We start from the raw sequence: 21,970 nt of genomic DNA on the forward strand, positions 1-21,970 counted from the left end.
GAAGCAAAACCCAGACTCAGCCAAGGTAGAATATCAAGTAGGAAATAGTCCTCCTGATTAATTTGGGGTTCCATAGGGGCTATACATTCTAGGTGTAAGAGTGATCTAAATATATGATTTTTTAATTTAGAAAGTTAAATTTAATGGAGTGATATTGATTAATAAGACTACGTAGATTTCAGGTAAACATTTCTATAGCATTTGAGCTGTTAATTGCGTTGTATGCCCATCACCCAAAGTCAGATCGTTTTCCCACCACTGTATATTTGTCTCTCTTTACTAAATATTCTAGAAAATTCTTTCTAGATTATTTTTGCTAATGGGAAAAATAAAATCTCTGCTGAAAACTATTACCACAAACCAGCCCTCATACTGATTTGCAGCCTGAATTCACACTAAACTTCAAGCTAAGAATTTAAAAAGATCCGGGGTTGTTACTGTTTTGTCAGGAGCCTGACAAAAACAACACAAATCATCATCATCATCATCAAATAATTCCCATTAGTAAATTTCTAATGAAAAGAGTTGCCTAATAATAAAAATTTATAAACCACCTAGGGAAAATAGGGCACAAAATAAGAGAATCAGAAGAATCAGACCTGCAAATAGTTCACATCTTAGAATTATCAGATATAAAATATAAAGTATATTTAATATGTTCAATGAAAACTTAAAAATTAGAAAAAGCAAACATTTTGTAAAAGAATCAGAAGTTCTAGAAATGAAAATATGCAGGGATAGGTAAAATTAAATAGACCCCATTGAAGAAAAATTGATATAATGAAAGATAAATGTGAAGAAATTCAGAATGCAACACAGAGGGACAACAAAATGGAAAATAAAGAGGTTAATAAAAGGGAAATTTTTAGAGAAAACAAAAGAACACCTTCAAAGGACTATTAGGTTTTAATAACAACAATAGAAGTAGAAGGCTATAAAATGCTATACTCAGTGAAAATAAATCTAACAACTATGACTCTTTGTAGTTCAAGGTAGAATTCTATAGCTAGCGAAAATATCTTTTAAGAACAGGGCTACATAAACACATGCTCAGAGAAACAAAATCTGAAATTTTACTAGCAGACCACTTTTTAAGAAGGAAAATAGAGGTCTGACATTCAGGAAGGAATGATAAAGAAAGGGGTGCATGGTTATAACCACCATTTTGTACTTAGGAAGTTCCTTAATTTGGGGCAATACCTCTAATACTGTATGATGCAGCATTTTATTTTTTAGATAACTCTGCCTTTTCCTTCTCCTGTTTAGTTTCTGTCATGCATTTCCTGTCACACCAGTGTTAATACCAACCTAAGCAAAATTGCTCTCCTCTAACCTTTCAGGAAATGATCTAAGAATTCCAATATGGAATTTTATTTTTCTTATCCTAGAGTAGAATATCACTGTAACATTGAACATAATATGCAGACACCTTTGAGAGATTCATGAGCTGAACAGCTATGAATAAAATAGTACATTTTAATGCTGAGCCTTCTTCTGAAGGTACTGCCATTCCCCTTCTACAGTGAAGCGCTAGACAGGGTTTCCAGAGAGATGCTTAAAAATTCTCCTGTAAGGAGAAACTCTGTTCTTTATGAAATGTAGAAAATTTAGAGTCTGAACACAAATATGCATTTTGCTAGAATTGTCTTGTACATTTATGTACTATTTTTTTTTTTTTGGTAGCAATGTCTTAGTTTTAGAAATTAGTTTAATTAGTGTGTGTATTCATTACTTAGGTTATGATAATTGTAGACCTGAGAAATTACACATTTTTCAAATCCCACATTACATTCTCTTAGCATTAAATGCTTATTTTCTGACATTTATTATGTGCAATAATTAAATATGGTTTGTTGAAGTTCTTAAAAGATTAAGAAAAGGGAATGTTGCACCTCTAGCCCACATTTTCTTTTATTTCTTATTTTGCTTTGTGAACCAAACTTTCATACACATTATTATTAATGATCTGCTACTGAATAGTTTCAGTATATATTCCTGAAAATACTAAAATTGTGCACAGCTAATGGGGCAATTCACCCAAACCATCTGAAACTTATAATCAGAACACTAACAAAAATAAATTTTTGTAAGAATACTAGAATATTTTAAATGATATTAAATTTTTTACAAGTAAAATATTAATACAGTCAATTTAGAATTTAAACAAAAAGCTGAAACTAGCCTGATAGAGGTGTGTAAAGGAAGGGTTGGAAATACAGGGTTATGGGAGCCAGAGTAAAATGCATAAAATTTTGAGATGAGAACTCATTAAGCACTTCCAGGAAAATACATCTATCTGGCCAAGCTGTGCCAAGAGGAAGAACATGGGTTGAATTAGAATTGTGTGCAGTACTTTATTTCCAGCAGCTTGCTGCTTTCCACTGTGTTAGCCTATTTTGTGTTCAGCTGTTGTTACTTAGAAGTACGAAAACATAGGCTGGGAAAGATCATGTACAAACCAATGTAATTTTCACATTGTAGTAAAATCATTCTATTTACCTGTGAGCTAATTGGTGTTACAGACAAGCTTGGTGACAGAATAGGCTGTTCTAAGTAAATGAATTGGCTTCTGGTTTTGGTTTGAGGCCTTTGATAAGTCCATAACCTTTCTGTAATTTGATTCTTTTGTGAAATGGAAATATTACAACTAAAAATAATCTAGTACAACTTCCCCCCCCCTTGAGTTTCTTTTAATTTTAAACTGTAAAAATATTAAACATATCAAAGAAATACTGAAAAATAGAACAAAGAAAAAAATTACCAAGTTAGTAATAATATAAACAAACACACTATTAGCTTTTTTATGTTTTCTATTTTTTACCAAATTTCAGTGAATCGTTTTTGTTTACCTCATTATCTTTAAGACAGTCATTTTTTTTTTTTTTTTTTTTTTTTTTTTTTTTTTTTTAGAGAAGAGAGAGAGAGGGAGAGAGAGAGACAGAGAGAGGAGCTGGAAGCATCAACTCCCATATGTGCCTTGACCAGGCAAGCCCAGGGTTTTGAACCGGCGACCTCAGCATTTCCAGGTCGACGCTTTATCCACTGCGCCACCACAGGTCAGGCAAGACAGTCATTTTTAATGACTACTAAATAATAGATTGAATAGATGTATTCTAGTTTACTTAGCTGTTCTTCTATAATTAGATGTGCAAGTTGTTTATAGTTTTCTATTATATTTCATAACTCCTGGATGGACGTGTGTGTGTTGTATAAAAGAAAAGAGAATTATTTTCCCTACGTAGGATTATTTCACTGTGTCTCACAAGTGGAATTATTGGGTCAAGGAATATGACATTTTTAATGATTCTGGGTGCATATTGCCAGGTAGCTGTCTAAAATGGTCTGTGGTTCTTGCCACATTAAACCATTGCTACTTTGGTCAAAAATAGTTATTTTTATTACTAATATTTGTGCTTGCAGCATACTAGGTACTGTGCTACATTATCATTTAATGTCACATATTTGTTTGCTTTGCATTTCTGTGATCATCAATGAAGTTGGTTATTTTCTAGTATGTTTTTTGTTTATATACTTATCTTTGAGAAAGATCATTTGCCTATTTATCATGGTGGACTTAGTATTCTAAGTGGATGGTGTTCTGTATTCTAAAATGGTTTAGAAACATTTCTCTCCTTGAAAATACAGTACAGTGACAACAGTGACAGTTCAAACCTTACTAGGAACATAATAGCTTTTTTTTTTTTTTTTTTGTATTTTTCTGAAGCTGGAAACGGGGAGAGACAGACAGACTCCCGCATGCGCCCGACCGGGATCCACCCGGCAGGCCCACCAGGGGCGACGCTCAGCCCACCAGGGGGCGATGCTCTCCCTCCGGGGCGTCGCCCTGCCACGACCAGAGCCACTCTAGCGCCTGGAGCAGAGGCCAAGGAGCCATCCCCAGCGCCCGGGCCATCTTTGCTCCAATGGAGCCTTGGCTGCGGGAGGGGAAGAGAGAGACAGAGAGGAAGGAGGGGGGTGGAGAAGCAAATGGGCGCTTCTCCTATGTGCCCTGGCCGGGAATCGAATGCAGGTCCCCTGCACACCAGGCCAACGCTCTACCGCTGAGCCAACCAGCCAGGGCCGGAACATAATAGCTTTTTAATGTTAGTACTTGATTTTTTAAACTTTGCTTGGTTGTATACTTTGTGTAATATTTGACATATTTGATGACACAATATTGCTTTGTATCCTAAAGTAATAAGATTTTATTCTAAAGTTGTAATTCAGAGAAATAACATCTTTGCAACCATCTAAATTAGTTTCTCTTACCATATATTCTCATATCTGTCAATAGTATCTATTAGTTTTAAGTACAGTAGTATTGCTAAAATAGAAATTCCTTAAGAGATTTGGTGTACTTAAAAAACTTGAGTATTGAACTCGGCGTGATTTATAATTTTGGCTCTATTTTTTATTAGCTTTAGAACCTTAGGCAAATGGCTTATTTCCTTATTCATAAACAGTGAACTTCAATTTTCTGATTGTTACCATGAGAATATTTTCTAGCATGAAGGATTTGTTTCTAAAATAACTCTTAAAGATAGGTAGCACAGCACTTGGTACAGAGTAGGCATATATGTTGATTTTTTTTTTTTTATGAGAAGCATCAATCATTAGTTTTTCGTTGCGCGTTGCGACACCTTAGTTGTTCATTGATTGCTTTCTCATATGTGCCTTGACCACGGGCCTTCAGCAGACCGAGTAACCCCTTGCTTGACCTTGGGCTCAAGCTGGTGAGCTTTTGCTCAAACCAGATGAGCCCCATGCTCAAGCTGGCGACCTCAGGGTCTCGAACCTGGGTCCTTGGCATCCCAGTCCGACGCTCTATCCACTGTGCCACCACCCAGTCAGGCATATATATATGTTGATTATTAATTTCATTTTGAAATAATTATGATTTGTAGAGGAACAAAAACCAACGGAAAATGATTTGACTTTGGGTGATGGGTATACAACGTAATCAACAATTCAAATGCTATAGAAATGTTTACCTGAAAACTATGTCTTATTGATCAGTGTCACCCCATTAAATTTAATTTTCTAAATAAAGCTTTAAAAAAAAGAAGTAATTATGATTTGATTGATTACTCATGCCCGACATTTTGTTAAGGTTCATTAGGAATACAAAAATAAGAGACTCTTTTCCCTTATGGAATTTACAGTAAAAAAGAAAGGATGGTACATAGAGCTATGTAGTAGGGAGGAGTAAGTAGAAGTGATGTATTTCAAAGCCCATAGCATAGTATCTGTAACACAGTAAAATCTCAGTAAATGTTAGTTGGTGCTATTTGGTAAGTTACATAGGACAGGTTGTCAAATCTGAAATATATTGTGTGGACATATATGTACATGTTTATATATTTATGTATGTGTTTTCATTATTGATTGAAATAGACATCAAAATTGTTACAGTTTGATCTTTTCCTTTTTATAGTGTCTTGGTGTGTGAAGTTACAGATATAGGTGTATATGAGAGCTATAGAAACTGGATATGGAGAGAACAATGGTAAAATTTAAAATGGATAGGATTGGTTAATCGGTACTCATGGGTAATGTGTATATACACATATATATCCTGTTACCAGGATAATGTAGTGGATAATTTTGATTCTGAATTCAGTCTGCCTGGGTTTAAATTCTGGTGTTTCCAGTTAGTAACCAGGCCTCAAACAGGATGTTTAACTTCTTTGAGTCTTTTTCCTACTCTATAAAATTGGGTTAATAATAGTGCCTATTTTATAGGGTTTAATTGATGGTTAATTGAGATATAATACGTAATATTTAGCACAATGGCTGCTCCCCAGATTACTAATTAATACTATTGATAATTGAATGCTCTGAGACTACATTTACTGATAGTTACCAGAATCTAAATGACTGCTCTACATCTAAAATTGACTGATTTTCGCCTGACCTGTGGTGGCTCAGTAGATAAAGCGTGGACCTGGAATGCTGAGGTTGACAGTTTGAAACCCTGGACTTGCCTGGTCAAGGCACATATAAGAGTTAATGCTTCCTGCTCCTCCCCCCTTTTCTCTCTCTCTCTTTCCCCTCTCTAAAATGAATAAATAAAATCTTAAAAAATAAATAAAATTGACTGATTTTTCTAATTTTTGAAATAACCTGTCGCTATATCATAAAAGTAAAACTTTGGAGGTATACTTCTCTTATTTCAATTATATAAGCATTAGTGGATTTACTAGACTAATAGAAAACATAGAAGGTTTTCCACCAAATTTAGAAATGAGGTACCTTTATGAATCATTAAATGAATTAGTAGCACGTTAGTTCTGTCACCTTCCACACTGGTCAGTTATTTTCCCATAAGTGTTTTGAATTGAAGTGTGTTTAAAAAGCAAAAGAAAGGTCACTTAAAAAAATAGAAATAAAAACAAATAGTTTAGAAAATTTTTTTTCTATTTTAAAATACAGTAACACTTCAAATTTTATTAAGAGAATATCAACCTTATAGCGTCAGTACTCAATGAGATTATATACAATAGAATGCAGAAGTAAGCCCTGGCCGATTGGCTCAGCAGTAGAGTATCAGCCCAGCATTTGGAAGTCCTGGGTTCGATTTCCTATCAGGGCACAAAGAAGTGGCCATCTGCTTCTTCACCCCCTCTTCTCTGTCTCTCTCTTTCTATCCCGCAGCCATAGCTCCAACTGTTTGAGCTAGTTAGCCATGGGCACTGAGGATGGCTCAGTTGCCAAGCAATGAAGCAGCAGCCTCGATGAGCAGAGCACTGCGGGGTAGGGGGCTTACTAGGTGGATCCCAGTAGGGGCGCATGTAGGAGTCTGTCTCTGCCTCCCTGCCTTTCATTTGATAAAAAAAAAAAAATTTTTAAATGCCAAAGTAAAAATATTGGAATTTACAAAAGAAATAACTAATAGTAAATATACTTTTACTGATAATAAATTTAGTGAATAAGAAATGTTATCTTTTTAGTATGATATATAAAATTAGAAATGGTTTCTCTTTATAGTAAATATTTTAGATTTAAGGAAAGGGTTTATTTGGAATTATTGTTTAAGCTGTATTTTAAATTTGTTTAATATTTTTTATATTGAGCAAATCTATGACTATTATAATAAAAACAGATTATAAAGTCTTCTAATTCAAAGAAATAGTCTGTTCCTTTTTAATAATAACCATTACTTATTAGGTCGTTACTGTGGGCCACGGACTTTAATAAGTACTCAAAGTACATTATTTAATTTTGTTTATATCACCCATATGTATGGTACTATAATGCTGCATTTTATTTACAGCCATTTCAAATAATATAAAATAAATTGTCTTCCTCATATAGGAACCTTAAGTGTCTTCATCATATAAATACTGTGCTTAAATATTATGTGTGTAATTGCAAAATTTTTCTGATTTGGGGATATTTAAGTATGTATTTTATTTTTCCACGAGCCTTAGTATCTTAAGTATTACACTGATTGATCATTGTTTCCTTTGTTGCAGAACTATAGTAAATGGGTCCAGTAATTGGAATGACTCCAGAAAAGAGAGCTGAAACTCCAGGAGCTGAAAAGGTTGCAGGATTAAGCCAGATTTACGAAATGGGAAGTTTGCCTGAAGCTGTTGATGCTGCCAGGCCAAAGGCCACTCTAGTGGACAGTGAATCAGCAGATGATGAACTCACAAATTTGAACTGGCTTCATGAAAGTACTAATCTTCTAACAAACTTCAGCTTTGGAAGTGAGGGTCTTCCAATTGTTAGTCCCTTATTTGACATAGAGGGAGATGATGTGCCATCATTAGGACCATCTTGCTACCAGAACCCAGGAAAAAAGTCAGCAACTTCAAAGCCCCCATACTCTTTTAGTCTTCTCATTTATATGGCTATTGAACACTCTCCAAATAAATGTTTGCCCGTCAAAGAAATTTATAGCTGGATTCTGGACCGCTTTCCATATTTTGCTACTGCACCAACAGGCTGGAAGAATTCTGTTCGACATAATCTGTCCCTGAATAAGTGTTTTCAGAAAGTGGAAAGAAGCCATGGCAAGGTCAGTGTTATGAACATTGATTGCTATATTTGGGAAGGTGGGGAGAGTTAACATGGAGAACTTAAAATATGGGGAAATCAAAGGAAGATAAAAATAATCAAGTCAGATTACTTCAACTTGACTTAATTGTATTCATCATTTGCTTTCAAGCTACCATAGGTATATAAATTAGTTTTTTAATGTTCTGATTTTCTATTATTAGTTTTTATCACTGTATCAATATATTATTCTTATTTATTCACTCTGATAGCCTTTGCTTTATAATTGTAATATAGACAATTTACATTAATGTAATTGATGTAGTTGGATTTAGATCTACTACCATGCTATTTGTTTTCTAATTGCTGAGTCTGGTTTTTTCCCCTTTTTTCTACTTTTCCTGCCTTCTTTTGGATTATTTTTTTATGATTCAATTCTATCTCTATTATTGGCTTATTAGTGGTTACTATATAATTTTCAGCATATATATTTAGTTATATATATTTATCAGTTTACCTTTAAATAACGTTATATCATTTCCTTTAGGACTTTTACAGAAAAACTTGACTAATCCTGATGTCCTATCAGGATCAATTTCGTTTTCCTGGAGCAGTTTTTTTGTTTGTTTGTTTTTAGCGTGTGTGTGCGCACGCACACAAGAGAGAAAGAGAGAGAGACAGGGACAGACAAGAAAAGAGAGAGATGAAATACATCAGTTGCACCTTAGTTGTTCATTGATTGCTTTCTCATATGTGCCTTGACCAGTTTAGTGAGTGACCCCTTGCTCAAGCTAGCGACTATGGGGTCATGTCTACAATCCCACACTCAAGCTAGCGACCTCAGGGTTTCAAACCTGGGTTCTCAGCATCCCAGACTGATGCTCTATCCACTGCACCACCACTTGGTCGGCTTTCCTGGAGGTTTATTTAACATTCCTTGTACTTCAAACCCATTAGCAATGAAATATTTTTCAACTGGTTTGTGGAAGAGGGGCATAGAATTCCAAGATTGGCAGTTTTTCTTTAAGTACCATAGCCATGCCCCCCCCCCCCCCCCCGTCTGCTGGAGTATGGTCCAAGACTTCCAGTGGATGCAGATAATATGGAACCATATATATATATGAATATATAATTTTTTGTACATTTATACTTATGATAAATAATTTGTAAATTAGGAACAGTACTCAATTAACAATAACTGATAATAAAATAGTACAATTTTAACACTATATTGTAATAAAATTATAAGTTATATGACCTCTCTTTTTCTCTCTCAGAATATCTTATTGTACACTAATCCTTATTCTGGTGATGATGTGAGATGATGAAATGCCTATGGGATGAGATGAAGTGAGATGAATGATGTAGGCATTGTGACTTAGCATTAGGCTACTATTACCTTCTGACTATAAATCAGAGGAGGATCACCTACTTTAGATGATCCTAGATCCTAGATCATCAAACCATGACAACATCGATAGTTGCATGTCAAGAGCAAATGATGTCAGTGGTTGGGGAAATTTAATATTTGATTTTTTATATGATCTGGTTTAATATCTAATTTAATATATGACTGCTAGTAACTGAAACTACGGAAAGCAAAATCACAGATAAGAGGAACAACTGTACTTTAAAGATGTTGCTCTCGTTTTGGCTTGCATAGTTTCTAATGAGAAGTCTGCTGCCACTCTTTGTTCCTTTATAAATGTTTCTTTTTTAACTGTCTTCAAGATTATTTTTATCTCTGCTTTTCAGTAGTTTGACTATGATGTGCTTACTTGTGTTTTTCTTCATATTTATCTTGTTTTGGTTTTTCAGAGTTTCTTAAATCTGTAGTTTGTTGTTTCTCATTAAATTTAGAAAATTTTGCACATTATCTCTTCAAGTATTTCTCTTTTTTTATTTTTATTATTTTTTTGTATTTTTCCGAAGCTGAAAACTGGGAGAGACAGTCAGACAGACTCCCGCATGCACCCGACCGGGATCCACATGGCACGCCCACCAGGGGCGACGCTCTGCCCACCAGGGGGCGATGCTCTGCCCTTCCGGGGCGTCGCTCCGTCGTGACCAGAGCCACTCCAGCGCCTGGGGTAGAGGCCAAGGAGCCATCCCCAGCGCCCGGGCCATCTTGGCTCCAATGGAGCCTCGGCTGCGGGAGGGGAAGAGAGATAGAGAGGAAGGAGAGGGGGAGGGGTGGAGAGCAGATGAGTGCTTCTCCTATGTGCCCTGGCCGGGAATCGAACCCAGGACTTCTGCACGCCAGGCCGACACTCTACCACTGAGCCAACTGGCCAGGGCCTCTTCAAGTATTTCTTTTGGCTCACTTTCTACTTCTGGAACTCTAAGTAAAAATGTTGAATCATTTGCTATTGTGTCACCTGTTACTGCTTTGTCCCCTTTCCTATTCTTTTCTTCCTTTTTTCAGTTTGGATAACATACTGATTTTTATACAGGCTCCCTCTTTCCTCTTTTGTGCTCATCCTGCTGATAAAACTGATAAAGGAGTCTTCATATTTTTTATTTCTAGTGTTTGCATTTTCCTTTTTAAAAATACTCTTCATCTCTCTACTAAATTTCCCAATAAATCCATAAACACATTAATCAGGGGTCCCCAAACTTTTTACACAGGGGGTCAGTTCACTGTCCCTCAGACCATTGGAGGTCCAGACTATTAAAAAAAACTATGAACAAATTCCTATGCACACTGCACATATCTTATTTGAAAGTAAAAAACAAAACGGGAACAAATACAATATTTAAAATAAATAACAAGTAAATTAAATCAACAAACTGACCAGTATTTCTTTTTTTTTTTTTTTTTTTAATTTTTTTTTTCTTTTTTCTTTTTTTTTTCTTTTTTTCTGAAGCTGGAAACGGGGAGAGACAGTCAGACTCCCGCATGCGCCCTACCAGGATCCACCCGGCACGCCCACCAGGGGCGACGCTCTGCCCCTTCGGGCGCCGCCCCGCCGCGACCAGAGCCATTCCAGCTCCTGGGGCAGAGGCCAAGGAGCCATCCCCAGCGCCCGAGCCATCCCCGCTCCAATGCAGCCTCGGCTGCGGGAGGGGAAGAGAGAGACAGAGAGGAAGGAGGGGTGGGGGTGGAGAAGCAAATGGGCGCCTCCCCTATGTGCCCTGGCCGGGAATCGAACCCGGGTCCCCCCGCACGCCAGGCCGACGCTCTACCGCGGAGCCAACCGGCCAGGGCCCAGACTGACCAGTATTTCAATGAGAGCTATGCCCCTCTCACTGACCACCAATGAAAGAGATGCCCCTTCTGGAAGTGCGGCAGGGGCCAGATAAATGGCCTCAGGGGGCTGCATGCAGCCCACGGGCCGTAGTTTGGGGACCCCTGCATATTAATCATAGTTGTGGTATCTGGTCATTTCAATATCTGGTCCATCTCTGCATCTGGTTTTGTTGACTGTTTTATCCTGTTTTTATGTGTGTTTCATAATTTTAGATTGAATGTCAATGTAAATGAATGGTAGGGACTGAAGTAAATATTTCTACCCAGAAATAGATATGCCTCTACCACTGTCAGATTGTTAGTGTGAACAGGTATTGGTCAATCTAGTTAATAATTGAACTGGTATTGGGTTTTGTGGTCATAGTTACCTTTAGCATACCACAGGCTTCAAGTTCCTACAGAGATGGATTGCCAATACTTTGTGCTTAGTGTGAGGACTACAGTACAGATCCTTTTTCTTAGTGTTTCTACTTCACCTTCATCTTTTAGCTATGCCACATTTGGCAGCAGGAGGGGCGTTTGGACATTTCTCTTCATGCTCTTACCCTTTCCATAGCAATAGATTGTTATTGCTTATTGCTTGGTATAAAGCTTTTGTGTCAGGTGGATTTCTTAGTTCTTCTGTTCCAGTTTTAGTTAGTTTTTGTTTTGTTTTGTTTTGTTTTGTTTTTGACAGAGAGAGGAATAGATAAGGATAGACAGACAGGGAGGAGGAGAGATGAGAACATCAATTCTCTGTTGTGGCACCTTAGTTGTTCAATGATTGCTTTCTCATATGTGCCTTGACCAGGGGGCTACAGCAGAGTGAGTGACCCCTTGCTCAAGCCAGTGACCTTGGGCTTCAAGTCAGCGACCTTTGGGCTCAAGCCAGCAACCATGGGGTCATGTCTATGATCCCATGCTCAAGCCAAAGCCAGTGAGCCTGCACTGAAGTTGGTAAGCCTGTGCTCAAGCCAGCGACCTTGGGGTTTCAAACCTGGGTCCTCAGCATCCCAGGCCCATGCTTTATCTACTGTGTCACCACCTGGTCAGGTTCCTTTGTGCCTTGACTGAGCAAGCCAGGGTCTTCGAACTGGTAGCCTCAGCATTCCAGGTCAATGCTTTATCCACTGTACCACTTTAGGTCAGGTGATAGAGTGTGCCTTTAGAAGCTAGGTCATAAAAAACAGGTTTCCATCTTGAGCTCTTGCATAATGTTTTCTATGGGAAGCCAGCTGCCATATCCCTATGGAGAGAGACCCATGAGGCAAGGAAATGAGGTCTTGTGCCAATAGCCATGTGAGTGAGCTATGGTGGACGCTGATTCCACCAGCCCCAGTCTAACTTTCCCTCCAGATGACTGAAAGTGTTGGAAATTTTGGATATATTTATTTCAATGTGCATCATTAGATTTTATTTTTAAATTCTATCACTTCATTATTTTCTAGTTTGTGTTTATACTTATGGTGGTACATAAAAGGTGACATCTACTAGATATTTAGAAATATGCTATAGGAATAGTAGTGATGTTGTAGGATTAAGCTCTAAGTGTGGAAGTCAGCATTGATTTTCAGTAGAAGAATCTAGGAAAAGAAGGGAGAATGGAAGTCAAGGAAGTTGAGTTTAAGTGTGTATCAGCCAAGTGTCAAATGTTGCAGAAAACTTGGAAATAATTGGCTAAGAAGAGGCCATTGAGACAAGTAGCAACCAAAAGATGAGGATCAAAATATATAAGCAGTGGTGTGCTGGTAAATGTTTTAACAATTGGGTGGACAAGAATATGAATAGGCAGTTCACAGAAGATTAAATACAGGTAGCTCAAACATACGCAAAAATGATCACTAGTGATCAGGGACATACAAATTAGGAGAACAAAAATTTTACTATTTAGAATTCAAAAATTTTGAATATTTAATATCAAATTAGATGAGGATTACCTGTAGAAATAAATCAATATCAATAGTTTCATACCATTGATTTACAAAGAAGTGTAAATTAATATGACCATACTTGAAGGTAACGTGGCAGAAATTATTGGTTAGAAATGTGCACATCCTTTGATCTAGTGGATCATATTCTTTTTTTTTTAGAGACAGAGAGAGAGTTGGAAAAGGGACCTGTTCTTGTCCATAATTTTTAAATGTGTGCGTTATTTATATAATTAATCTGAGTGTTTCTGAATGCTCAGAGAAAGAAAGTAATTAGGCAGTGAGATCTGGCAAATGGGAAGCATACAGTCCAGAATACAGAGAGAGTGTGATAAAGAGAAAGAAATCATGTTATGAGATAATAAAGAAGAGGAGGATAAATATAGAAATTGTTACATATTGGGACAAAAATTATCAAGCTGTCATCACAAGTCAGGGTGGGAGGGAAGGAACTTATAGGTGATGGTCTTCACAAAAATCAGTAGAATATTTTGCTTAAATGTCTGAAATTTAGACACAGAAAGTGAAGCATTCAAGTAGGATTGGGAAGGTTTATGGATTTTTTAGTTTATGAAACACTTGGATCAATGCCTCAACCTGACATTATTTCTCTTCTAATCTGAGGAAGACAAAGTAGGTTCTACTTACTTACATTAAATGTTGGAAATGAATTTGGCAACCTTGACTGCACTTTTCTGATGACTAGCTGCTATGTAGAGATAATATCAAGAAGGCAACATGGCAAGGTCCAGGTCAAACTACAAAGTGGTAATGATAACCAGTTGGTATAGCTGCTGTTGGTATGGATTATGCCCCTATCATCCATACCATATTACTACTCTCAGAAGACAGTTCTGAAAATCTTTTTCCGCCTCAGGATTTTAAAATTAGAAAATTAGACATGGAATTTTTTTTGTTTTGGTTTTGTTTTCATATATTAAACATTAACATCCAAACCTTATATCCTCTTTTCTAAATTTTTATAATACCAAACTAAAACATTATCACTGCGGGATTTTAGCTAGGAAATACTAAATTTGGCATTTCACCTGGTTTAGTTCTGTACGTTTGCATGATGATGACTTGTTTCAATAGCTGAATCCCAGGGGGGAAAAAGTTGCACTAACCACTATAAAAGTTCAAGCTATCAGCAAGAGTTACGAATGTTGTTTTTAATTATTTAATTCTTTTTAAATCAGTGGTTTTAGGAAAGGTATTCAAGAGGGGGAACTCGACTAAAATGTATAGGGCAAGTACATAAAAGCAATTCAAAAGTAGTGAACCTTTTCTCCCAATCTATTATTTACAACTTCCATTAAGATAAATCTTTTTAAAATTTAGCTTATTTCTTCAAAACCTTCATTGGTTCTCTGCCAAGTAAGTCGAAGCCTTAGAGTTACAAAATGCATAATAGTAAATGAGAAAGTGCACATTTCCTGTTTCCATTGCACAAAAGATTTATCTTGTTGTATGCAAATTTAGTTTAAAACAATTCTTAACTTCTAAAGCTCTTTATTATTTGTGTTATGTCATTTAAGCGTAGTAATGAAGATGCAGCATTTTTAAGTTAGAGATATTTAAAAATAAGTTCCTTTTTGTTGTAGACTTAAAACATAGATTAGCAATTGCAGAGTTTTATCTATTGTTACTGATAGCTGGTGAGCAGAACCAGTGAAAGGAAGTGCTGCCATGGTAACATAAACCAGACTGTTATTTGTAGACCTTACTGAAGATACTTAACTGCCCTGAACTGCAAGTTTTCAGTACCAGTTCTTCTAATTTGCTATTTCAAGGAAATAGCAATTCTACCATTATCAAAACAATTTGCAATTCTCCCACGATAGAATTTGAAAAGTAGATTTGAATAAACAGTTTCTAAGAGTGTAATCTCAGGAATACCAAGATAGAACATGGCTAGAATTATTAAAATAATTGTCTTAGTCAATATATGAAAAATAATACATGCATATCTTTTCTCTATGAAACTGGATTGGTTTGGGGGCAAAAGATATTGTAGATGCTAACATTTTATAATTTTGTTTTCTGATCAAAAAACATATATTGTTTGGGCCAAGTAACTGAATATATATCTAATTTAAGAAGTTATATCATTCAACCTAAAAATATATTTATAAAACTTCCTTTGGGGAAAGAAACCAAAATTTCAAATATTTGTTTAGCATAGTTCATTTGATATCTTGCTGCTGAAGGCTAGAAAAAAGTTTTACCTGATACATATCTTCCTGTAATACAGTGTGATATGACACCCATGGTTTTTCTTTTCCTGTATATTTAAGGTGCTAGGATATTAAAAACTGCCTTATATTCAATTACTTTTCCTCAGACAAAAGCTTTTTTACCTTCTAAACTTAGTTTATCTTTTGTTCTTTACTACCCAACTTTTGTCTCTTCAGAATTAATTGGCTTTGTTTTTACTGTTAATTTTTTTTAAATTCCCCTCACCTTTGGAAATAGAGTAGGAATCTACTATTATTAAAAACCACATGGACTCTTAATATACCTATGCCAATTTCAGAATAATCCCTTTATATTTGCTTATTTTGTATCTGTCACATACATATAAATTACCTTCTTTGAATCTCATCACAACTCTTAGTTAAATGGCCTGTTTTTTTAGTTTTACAGATAAATTGTGCATGAGAGGACAGACTCTTAGGATGTGATTTGTTCCATATCACATAGGCAATCAGTAAGCAGTGTTTAGGACCCTAGTTTTTAACCTGCAGAAATGTCCTTTCATTGTGCCATTCTGCTCTAATAATTATGATATCTTATTCAAAGAAAATAGAACCTCAGTAATAGACTAATATTACCTTGAAAAAAGATTTTGGGAAATGGCAGCACTCGAACTCATCACATCAAATCTTCAGCAATCGTAATAGCTTATATAGGATTTTTTACAGATAAGGAGCAGGGGAACAGAAAATACATAAGCTTTATTATTGTCTAAGTAATTGTTTATGTACTTTTAGAATACTTTTAGAGTAATTCGAATTCTATAAAGGGGTTTTGAAATAGAAAATGTGTATTATAAAAAAGAAAAAGTAATAGTTTGAATTTCACTAATCTAACGAGTTAGTTCTGAGGATATTTGGTATATTATAGTGGAAGAGGGACAGGTTATTGATTTTTAAATTTTTTAAATTTATTGTGTTAACATGGATTCAAGTGTCCCACTCAATATAATATGCACACCCCTCACCCTAACAACGTGCCCCTCATTATACCACATTTGTCCCCCTTCCCTCGACTTCCTTCCCCACTTCCCTCTGGGATTTGCTGTCCCATTATTGTCCCGCGTGAGGAGTCTGTTCCAGTGGCTTGAGCGGGAATGGTACGAAATGAAGAAAATAGAATTAAAGAAATAAAAGGATGGGTTCAGGAGGAATCCACAGCTTCTTGCCAGCAGTAAAATTTACTGCACTAGTGGAGCTGCAAAACATGGCCGCCCCAGAAATCATCCTTCTGTATTTACTGGAGGAGGTGGGCCATTAGCAAATCAATCACATTTCCAAGGCAACACAAGAAAACCACCAGGTGCAGAAAAACCCCCAATACGTAACATACACAACCTTAGTAACTCCCTTCCAGTCCTTCCAGGGAACATGGGAGGCAGGACAAGTACTGAAGCACAGCCCCTTGCAACTTAATCAGGCAGGTGAGGTGGGGGGTTGGGCAGACTGTCAACTTACAGTCAGTTCTGTCCCCAAAATCCAAACTGCAAAATACCCTGTTGATTTTTTGGTCCCCAACACGACATTATCTGTATCTATGTGTTATATATATAATTTCACTAATCCCTTCACCTTCTCTGATCCTGTCCCCTCATCCTTCCCTCTAACAGCTGTCCCTCTGCTCCCTGTGACCCCACCTCTGCCTCTATTCTGTTCCTCATTTCACTGTGTTGATTAGATTCCACATATAAGTGAGATCATATGATATTTGTCTCTCTCTGCCTGGATTATTTCTCTTAGTATAATAATCTCCAGGTCCATTCATGCCATTGCAAAAAGTAAGTTTTCCTTCTTTTTCACGACCACATAGTATTCCATTGTGTATATGTACCACAGCTTTTTAATCCATTCGTCCACTGACGGACACTTGGCCTGTTTTCAGATCTTGGCTATTGTAAACAATGCTGCCATAAACATGCTGGTACATATCTTTTGAATTAGTGTTTTGGGATTCTTAGGATATATTCCTAAAAGTGGAATAGCTGGGTCAAAAGGCAGTTCCATTTTTAATTTTTTGAGGAAACGCCATACTGTTTTCCACAGTGGCTGTACCAGTCTGCATTCCCACCAGCAGTGCAGGAGGGTTCCCTTTTCTTGATACCCTCACCAGTACTTGTTGTATATTGATTTGTTAATGAGAGCCATTCTCACAGGTGTGAGGCGGTATGTCATTGTGGTTTTAATTTGCATTTCTCTGATGATTAGTGACATTGAACATTTTTTCATATGCTAATTGGCCATCTGTATGTCCTCTTTAGAGAAGTGTCTATTCAGTTCCCTTGCTTGTTTCTTTCTTTCTTTCTTTCTTTCTTTTTTTTTTTTTTTTTTTTTTTTGAGAGGGACAGATTGGGACAGAGAGATGAGAATCATCAATTCTTTGTTGCAGCACCTTGGTTGTTTGCTGATTGCTTTTTCATATGTGCCTTGACCAGGGGGCTACAGCAGAGTCAGTGACCCCTTGCTCAAGCTGGCAACCTCAGGGTTTCGAACCTGGGTCCTCCATGTCCCAGTCCAACGCTCTGCCCACTGCACCACTGCCTGTTCAGGCTCCTTGCGTATTTTTAAATTGGATTGTTTGCCTTTCTGGTGTTGAGTTTTAGAAGTTCTTTATAAATTTTGGTTTTTAACCCCTTATCAGTGTTTCGGTGAATATGTGCTCCCATTGTGTAGTTTGTCTTTTTATTTTGTTAATGGTGTCTTTAGCTGCGCAAAAGCTTTTTACTTTGATATTGTCCCATATGTTTATTTGTTCTTTATTTTACTTGCCTGTGGAAATATGTCGGCTAAAATATTGCTGTGAGAGATATTAGAGAGTTTACTGCCTATGTTTTCTACCAAGATTTTTATGGTTTCTTGACTTACATTTAAGGCTTTTATCCATTTTGAGTTTGTTTTTGTGAATGGTGTAAGTTGGTGGTCTAGTTTCATTTTTTTGCATGTATGTACCTGTCCAATTTTTCTGATACCACTTGTTAAAAGAGACTGTCTTTACTCCATTGTATGTTCTTACCTCCTTTGTCAAATATCAATCGATCATAAAGGTGTGGGTTTATTCCTGGGTTCTCTGTTCTGTTGATTTTTGACATTTGTTGAGAAAAAATATTTAGTAGCCAGCATTTATTGAGTGCTTATGTATCTGGTAGTGTTCTAAACACTTAATGTGAATTAACTTTTATAATATAGTAATACTTGAAGTAGGTATACTTTATATAGAGAATTATATAATACACAGAGAACAGACATTTTTCTTAAGATTACACAGCTCTTAAGTGATAGAGCCCGTTTCTAAAGTAAGCAATCTGGCTTCAAGACTTGCATTCTTATAGTTTTTAGCTCTGGGGAAGTGGATGAGATTGCCATACGACTTTCTCCTTGAGCGGCTTTCAAGTTCTGTGTGTAATCTGTGTCTGAATATGGTGGTACTTTTGTACGAATGTACTTGTAGTCAAGCTTCTGTTCTGGATGTGCGGGTACGGATGATCAGCTAAGGAAATAGGAAAGATTTATCTTGAAGGAAGAGTTAATGGGTCATATGAGAGTTCCCAAAGTCCTTCAGTTATTTCATTTGATTAGCTCAGTTAGTGTGTATAGCATATTGATGGTTTTTTAAATACTCTCTTGAGTTTATCAATTCCTTCTTAATTTCTAGTATATATATTTATCAATTTTACTTGATTTTATGTAATATATTTATATTATGAAATATATCATTTTTCCCCATAGATGTGATAAAAGCTTTTCTCAGATATTTCCATTTTTGTTTAAGAAGAAGAGTGTTAGGGTATATAAATTTGCCTTTAAGTAGAGCTTTGGCCATGTCTGTTTAGGTTTTGATATGACAATGTTTCTTAAACCTTTCATTTTCTAGATAATCTGTAATTGTAGTTTGGGAAGCTTTTTAATCCAAGAGTGTTTATAAATTTCCATTTAGTCAGAGGACTTTGTTGTTTTAATATTGTTAATTATTTTTCTTTTTGTATTGACATCTAAAATTAAGATGTTTAAAAGAAATAATTTTCCTCTATGACCTACTCAATGTTTGTAGTTTGTTTGTTTTTTTGTCCTTAAGATTCAGAAAGGATATTCTACAAGAATTCACTAATTACATCAGTTTTTCTCATAGGTATTCCACGGAACACTAACTCCTTAAATGTTATCTGGGAGAAAGAGGTTCTATGTCAGATAATTTTGGGAAACCACATAAAGCAGGTTTAATTGTAGCAGGACTATTTATATTTCTTAATCTGCTAATATTTAGTGTGACCTAAGAAAGAGAGAGGTAAAATATGCATTCAAAGGAATTATCTCAGAGCCTGGCCTTTCCCGTGAATGTTACATAATATTAGTGAGTTTTTTCAGGTATCTTATTCACTTTCCTGATAACCTGTTTCTTATCTTTTGGGAACTGTGGATTATACAGGCCTTTCTTTAAGGCACCTCTTGTTTGTAATTTAGTAGGTACTTTTCTTTCTAGTTTCTCTAGTTTCCAGTAACCATACAAATCTCATTATTTTTAGATTATATTGATTATTTCCATGACATCTGGGCCTGTGTGCTCATTGCCATATATTATCCAGAAGTCCCTCAAATGTTGAAACCTAACCTTCTTGAGGGAAGAAGTAATTCTTTTTTTTTTTTTTAATTTAATTTTATTTTTACAGAGACAGAGAGAGTCAGAAAGAGGGATAGCTAGAGACAGACAGGAACGGTGAGAGATGAGAAGCATCAATCATCAGTTTTTCATTGCGACACCTTAGTTACTCATTGACTGCCCTCCCATATGTGCCTTGACCATGGGCCTTCAGCAGACTGAGTAACCCCTTGCTGGAGCCAGTGACCTTGGGTCCAAGCTGGTGAGCTTTTTTGCTCAAACCAGATGAGCCCATGCTCAAGCTGGCAGGCAACCTTGGTGTCTCAAACCTGAGTCTTCCGCATCCCAGTCCGACGCTCTATCCACTGCGCCACCACCTGGTCAGGCAGAAGTAATTCTTTCTTCATTTTTTTTTTTAAGAGAGGTGGGAAGGCAGAGAGACAAACTCCCACATGTACCCCTAATGGGATCCACCTGGCAATCCCTCTATGGGGTAATGTTCTGCCCATCTGGGACCATTGGACCATTGCTCCATTGCTTGGAAACTGGGCTATTTTAGCACCTGAGGCAAGGCCATGGTGCCATCCTCAGTGCCCAGGGCCAACTTGCTGAAATGAGCCATGGCTGCGGGAGGGAGAGTGGAGGGGGAGGGATGGAGAAGCAGATGGTTGCTTCTCTTATGTGTCCTGACCAGGAATCGAACCTAGGACATCCACAAGCCGGGCAGATGTTCTATCATTGAACCAAACGGCCAGGACCTGTTTTTTTTGTTGTTGTTGTTTTTTTTTAAGTGCGAGGAGGGAGATAGTGAGACAGACTCCTGCATGTGCCCACTGGGATCCACCTGGCAACCCCCATCAGGGGCCAATGCTTGAATCAACTGAGCTATCAATGCTGGGGGCTAATGCTCAAACCAATCAATCTACTGGCTGTGGGAGAGGAAAAAGGAGAGAAGGGGGAGGGAGGGGTAGAAGGAGATGGTCACTTCTCACATGTACCCTGACCAGGAATTGAACTTGGAACCTCCATATGTTGGGCTGACATTCTATCCACTTAGCAAACTGACCAGGGCCTCTTTTTCTTTTTTTAAGCAAGAGTCTTTTTCCACACCTCAGTCATTGACTTATTACTATTGAGACTTTCATCATACTTTTCATTAAATTGTTGGCTGTAAGTAACAATGAAAAAATAAAAATGACTCTTTGATGCCTCACTTAATCTCATATTCCCTAACAATTTTGGGAAAATGATGCTGCACAGAATGTTTTATCTTTTTTTGGTTTTTCTGTAACAATAACAACATCCAACATTTATTGACATCTTTTTAATTGATTTTTTTTAGAGAGAGGGGAGAGAGAGAGAAGGGGGAGGAGCAGGAAGCATCAACTCCCATATGTGCCTTGACCAGGCAAGCCCAGGGTTTTGAACCGGCAACCTCAGTGTTCCAGGTCGACGCTTTATCCCACTGCGCCACCACAGGTCAGGCCCCATTTATTGACATCTTAATGTGTGGAGGGCCACCTTGTATAGCCCTCCATGCTGTTCAGTGCATAATTTGAATTTACAGCATTCTCACACATTATGATGTGAAGGGCATGTCCTGGAGTTGTGCAGTCCTGTCGTCTTCTGTGCCATGCACTGTGCAGAACACTTCATGCAAAATTTAACTCACATAACAATTGTTTGTGGTGTAGATACAGTACTGTTATTATACCTTACAAGTAATGAAATAATGGCTCAGAGAGATAGAAGTTAATTAACTTGCCTAAGGTCACACAGCAGGTATCTGGCAGAGCTGGGGATAAGAACCCTCCAGGGCTTTTATTCACACAGTGCATTCTTAGCAAGCTTACTTGAACCTTTGCTTTGTACTCAGAAGGTACAATAGGACGTTTTTTCCCCTCACACATTAAAAACATTAAGACTGTGATTGTGTATGCTTTAAAGTTACAGGTTATTAATTCTT

At 36.9% G+C, this 21,970-nt stretch overlaps 1 protein-coding gene across 3 annotated transcripts in view; it reads left to right on the top strand.

Annotated features, from left to right (window-relative positions):
• Positions 1-21,970, top strand: part of FOXN2 (forkhead box N2) — a 63,697-nt gene that overhangs the window by 25,794 nt on the left and 15,933 nt on the right. For all 3 annotated transcript variants that reach the window (XM_066267081.1, XM_066267082.1, XM_066267083.1), the window contains one exon: positions 7,476-8,023. In XM_066267081.1, the coding sequence (XP_066123178.1) occupies positions 7,487-8,023 (537 nt within the window). In that variant the 5' untranslated portion in view covers positions 7,476-7,486. The remainder of the gene's footprint in view (positions 1-7,475; positions 8,024-21,970) is intronic.

The sequence above is a fragment of the Saccopteryx bilineata genome, chromosome 3 (genome assembly GCF_036850765.1).
Source record: "Saccopteryx bilineata isolate mSacBil1 chromosome 3, mSacBil1_pri_phased_curated, whole genome shotgun sequence".
Classification (NCBI taxonomy): domain Eukaryota; kingdom Metazoa; phylum Chordata; class Mammalia; order Chiroptera; family Emballonuridae; genus Saccopteryx; species Saccopteryx bilineata.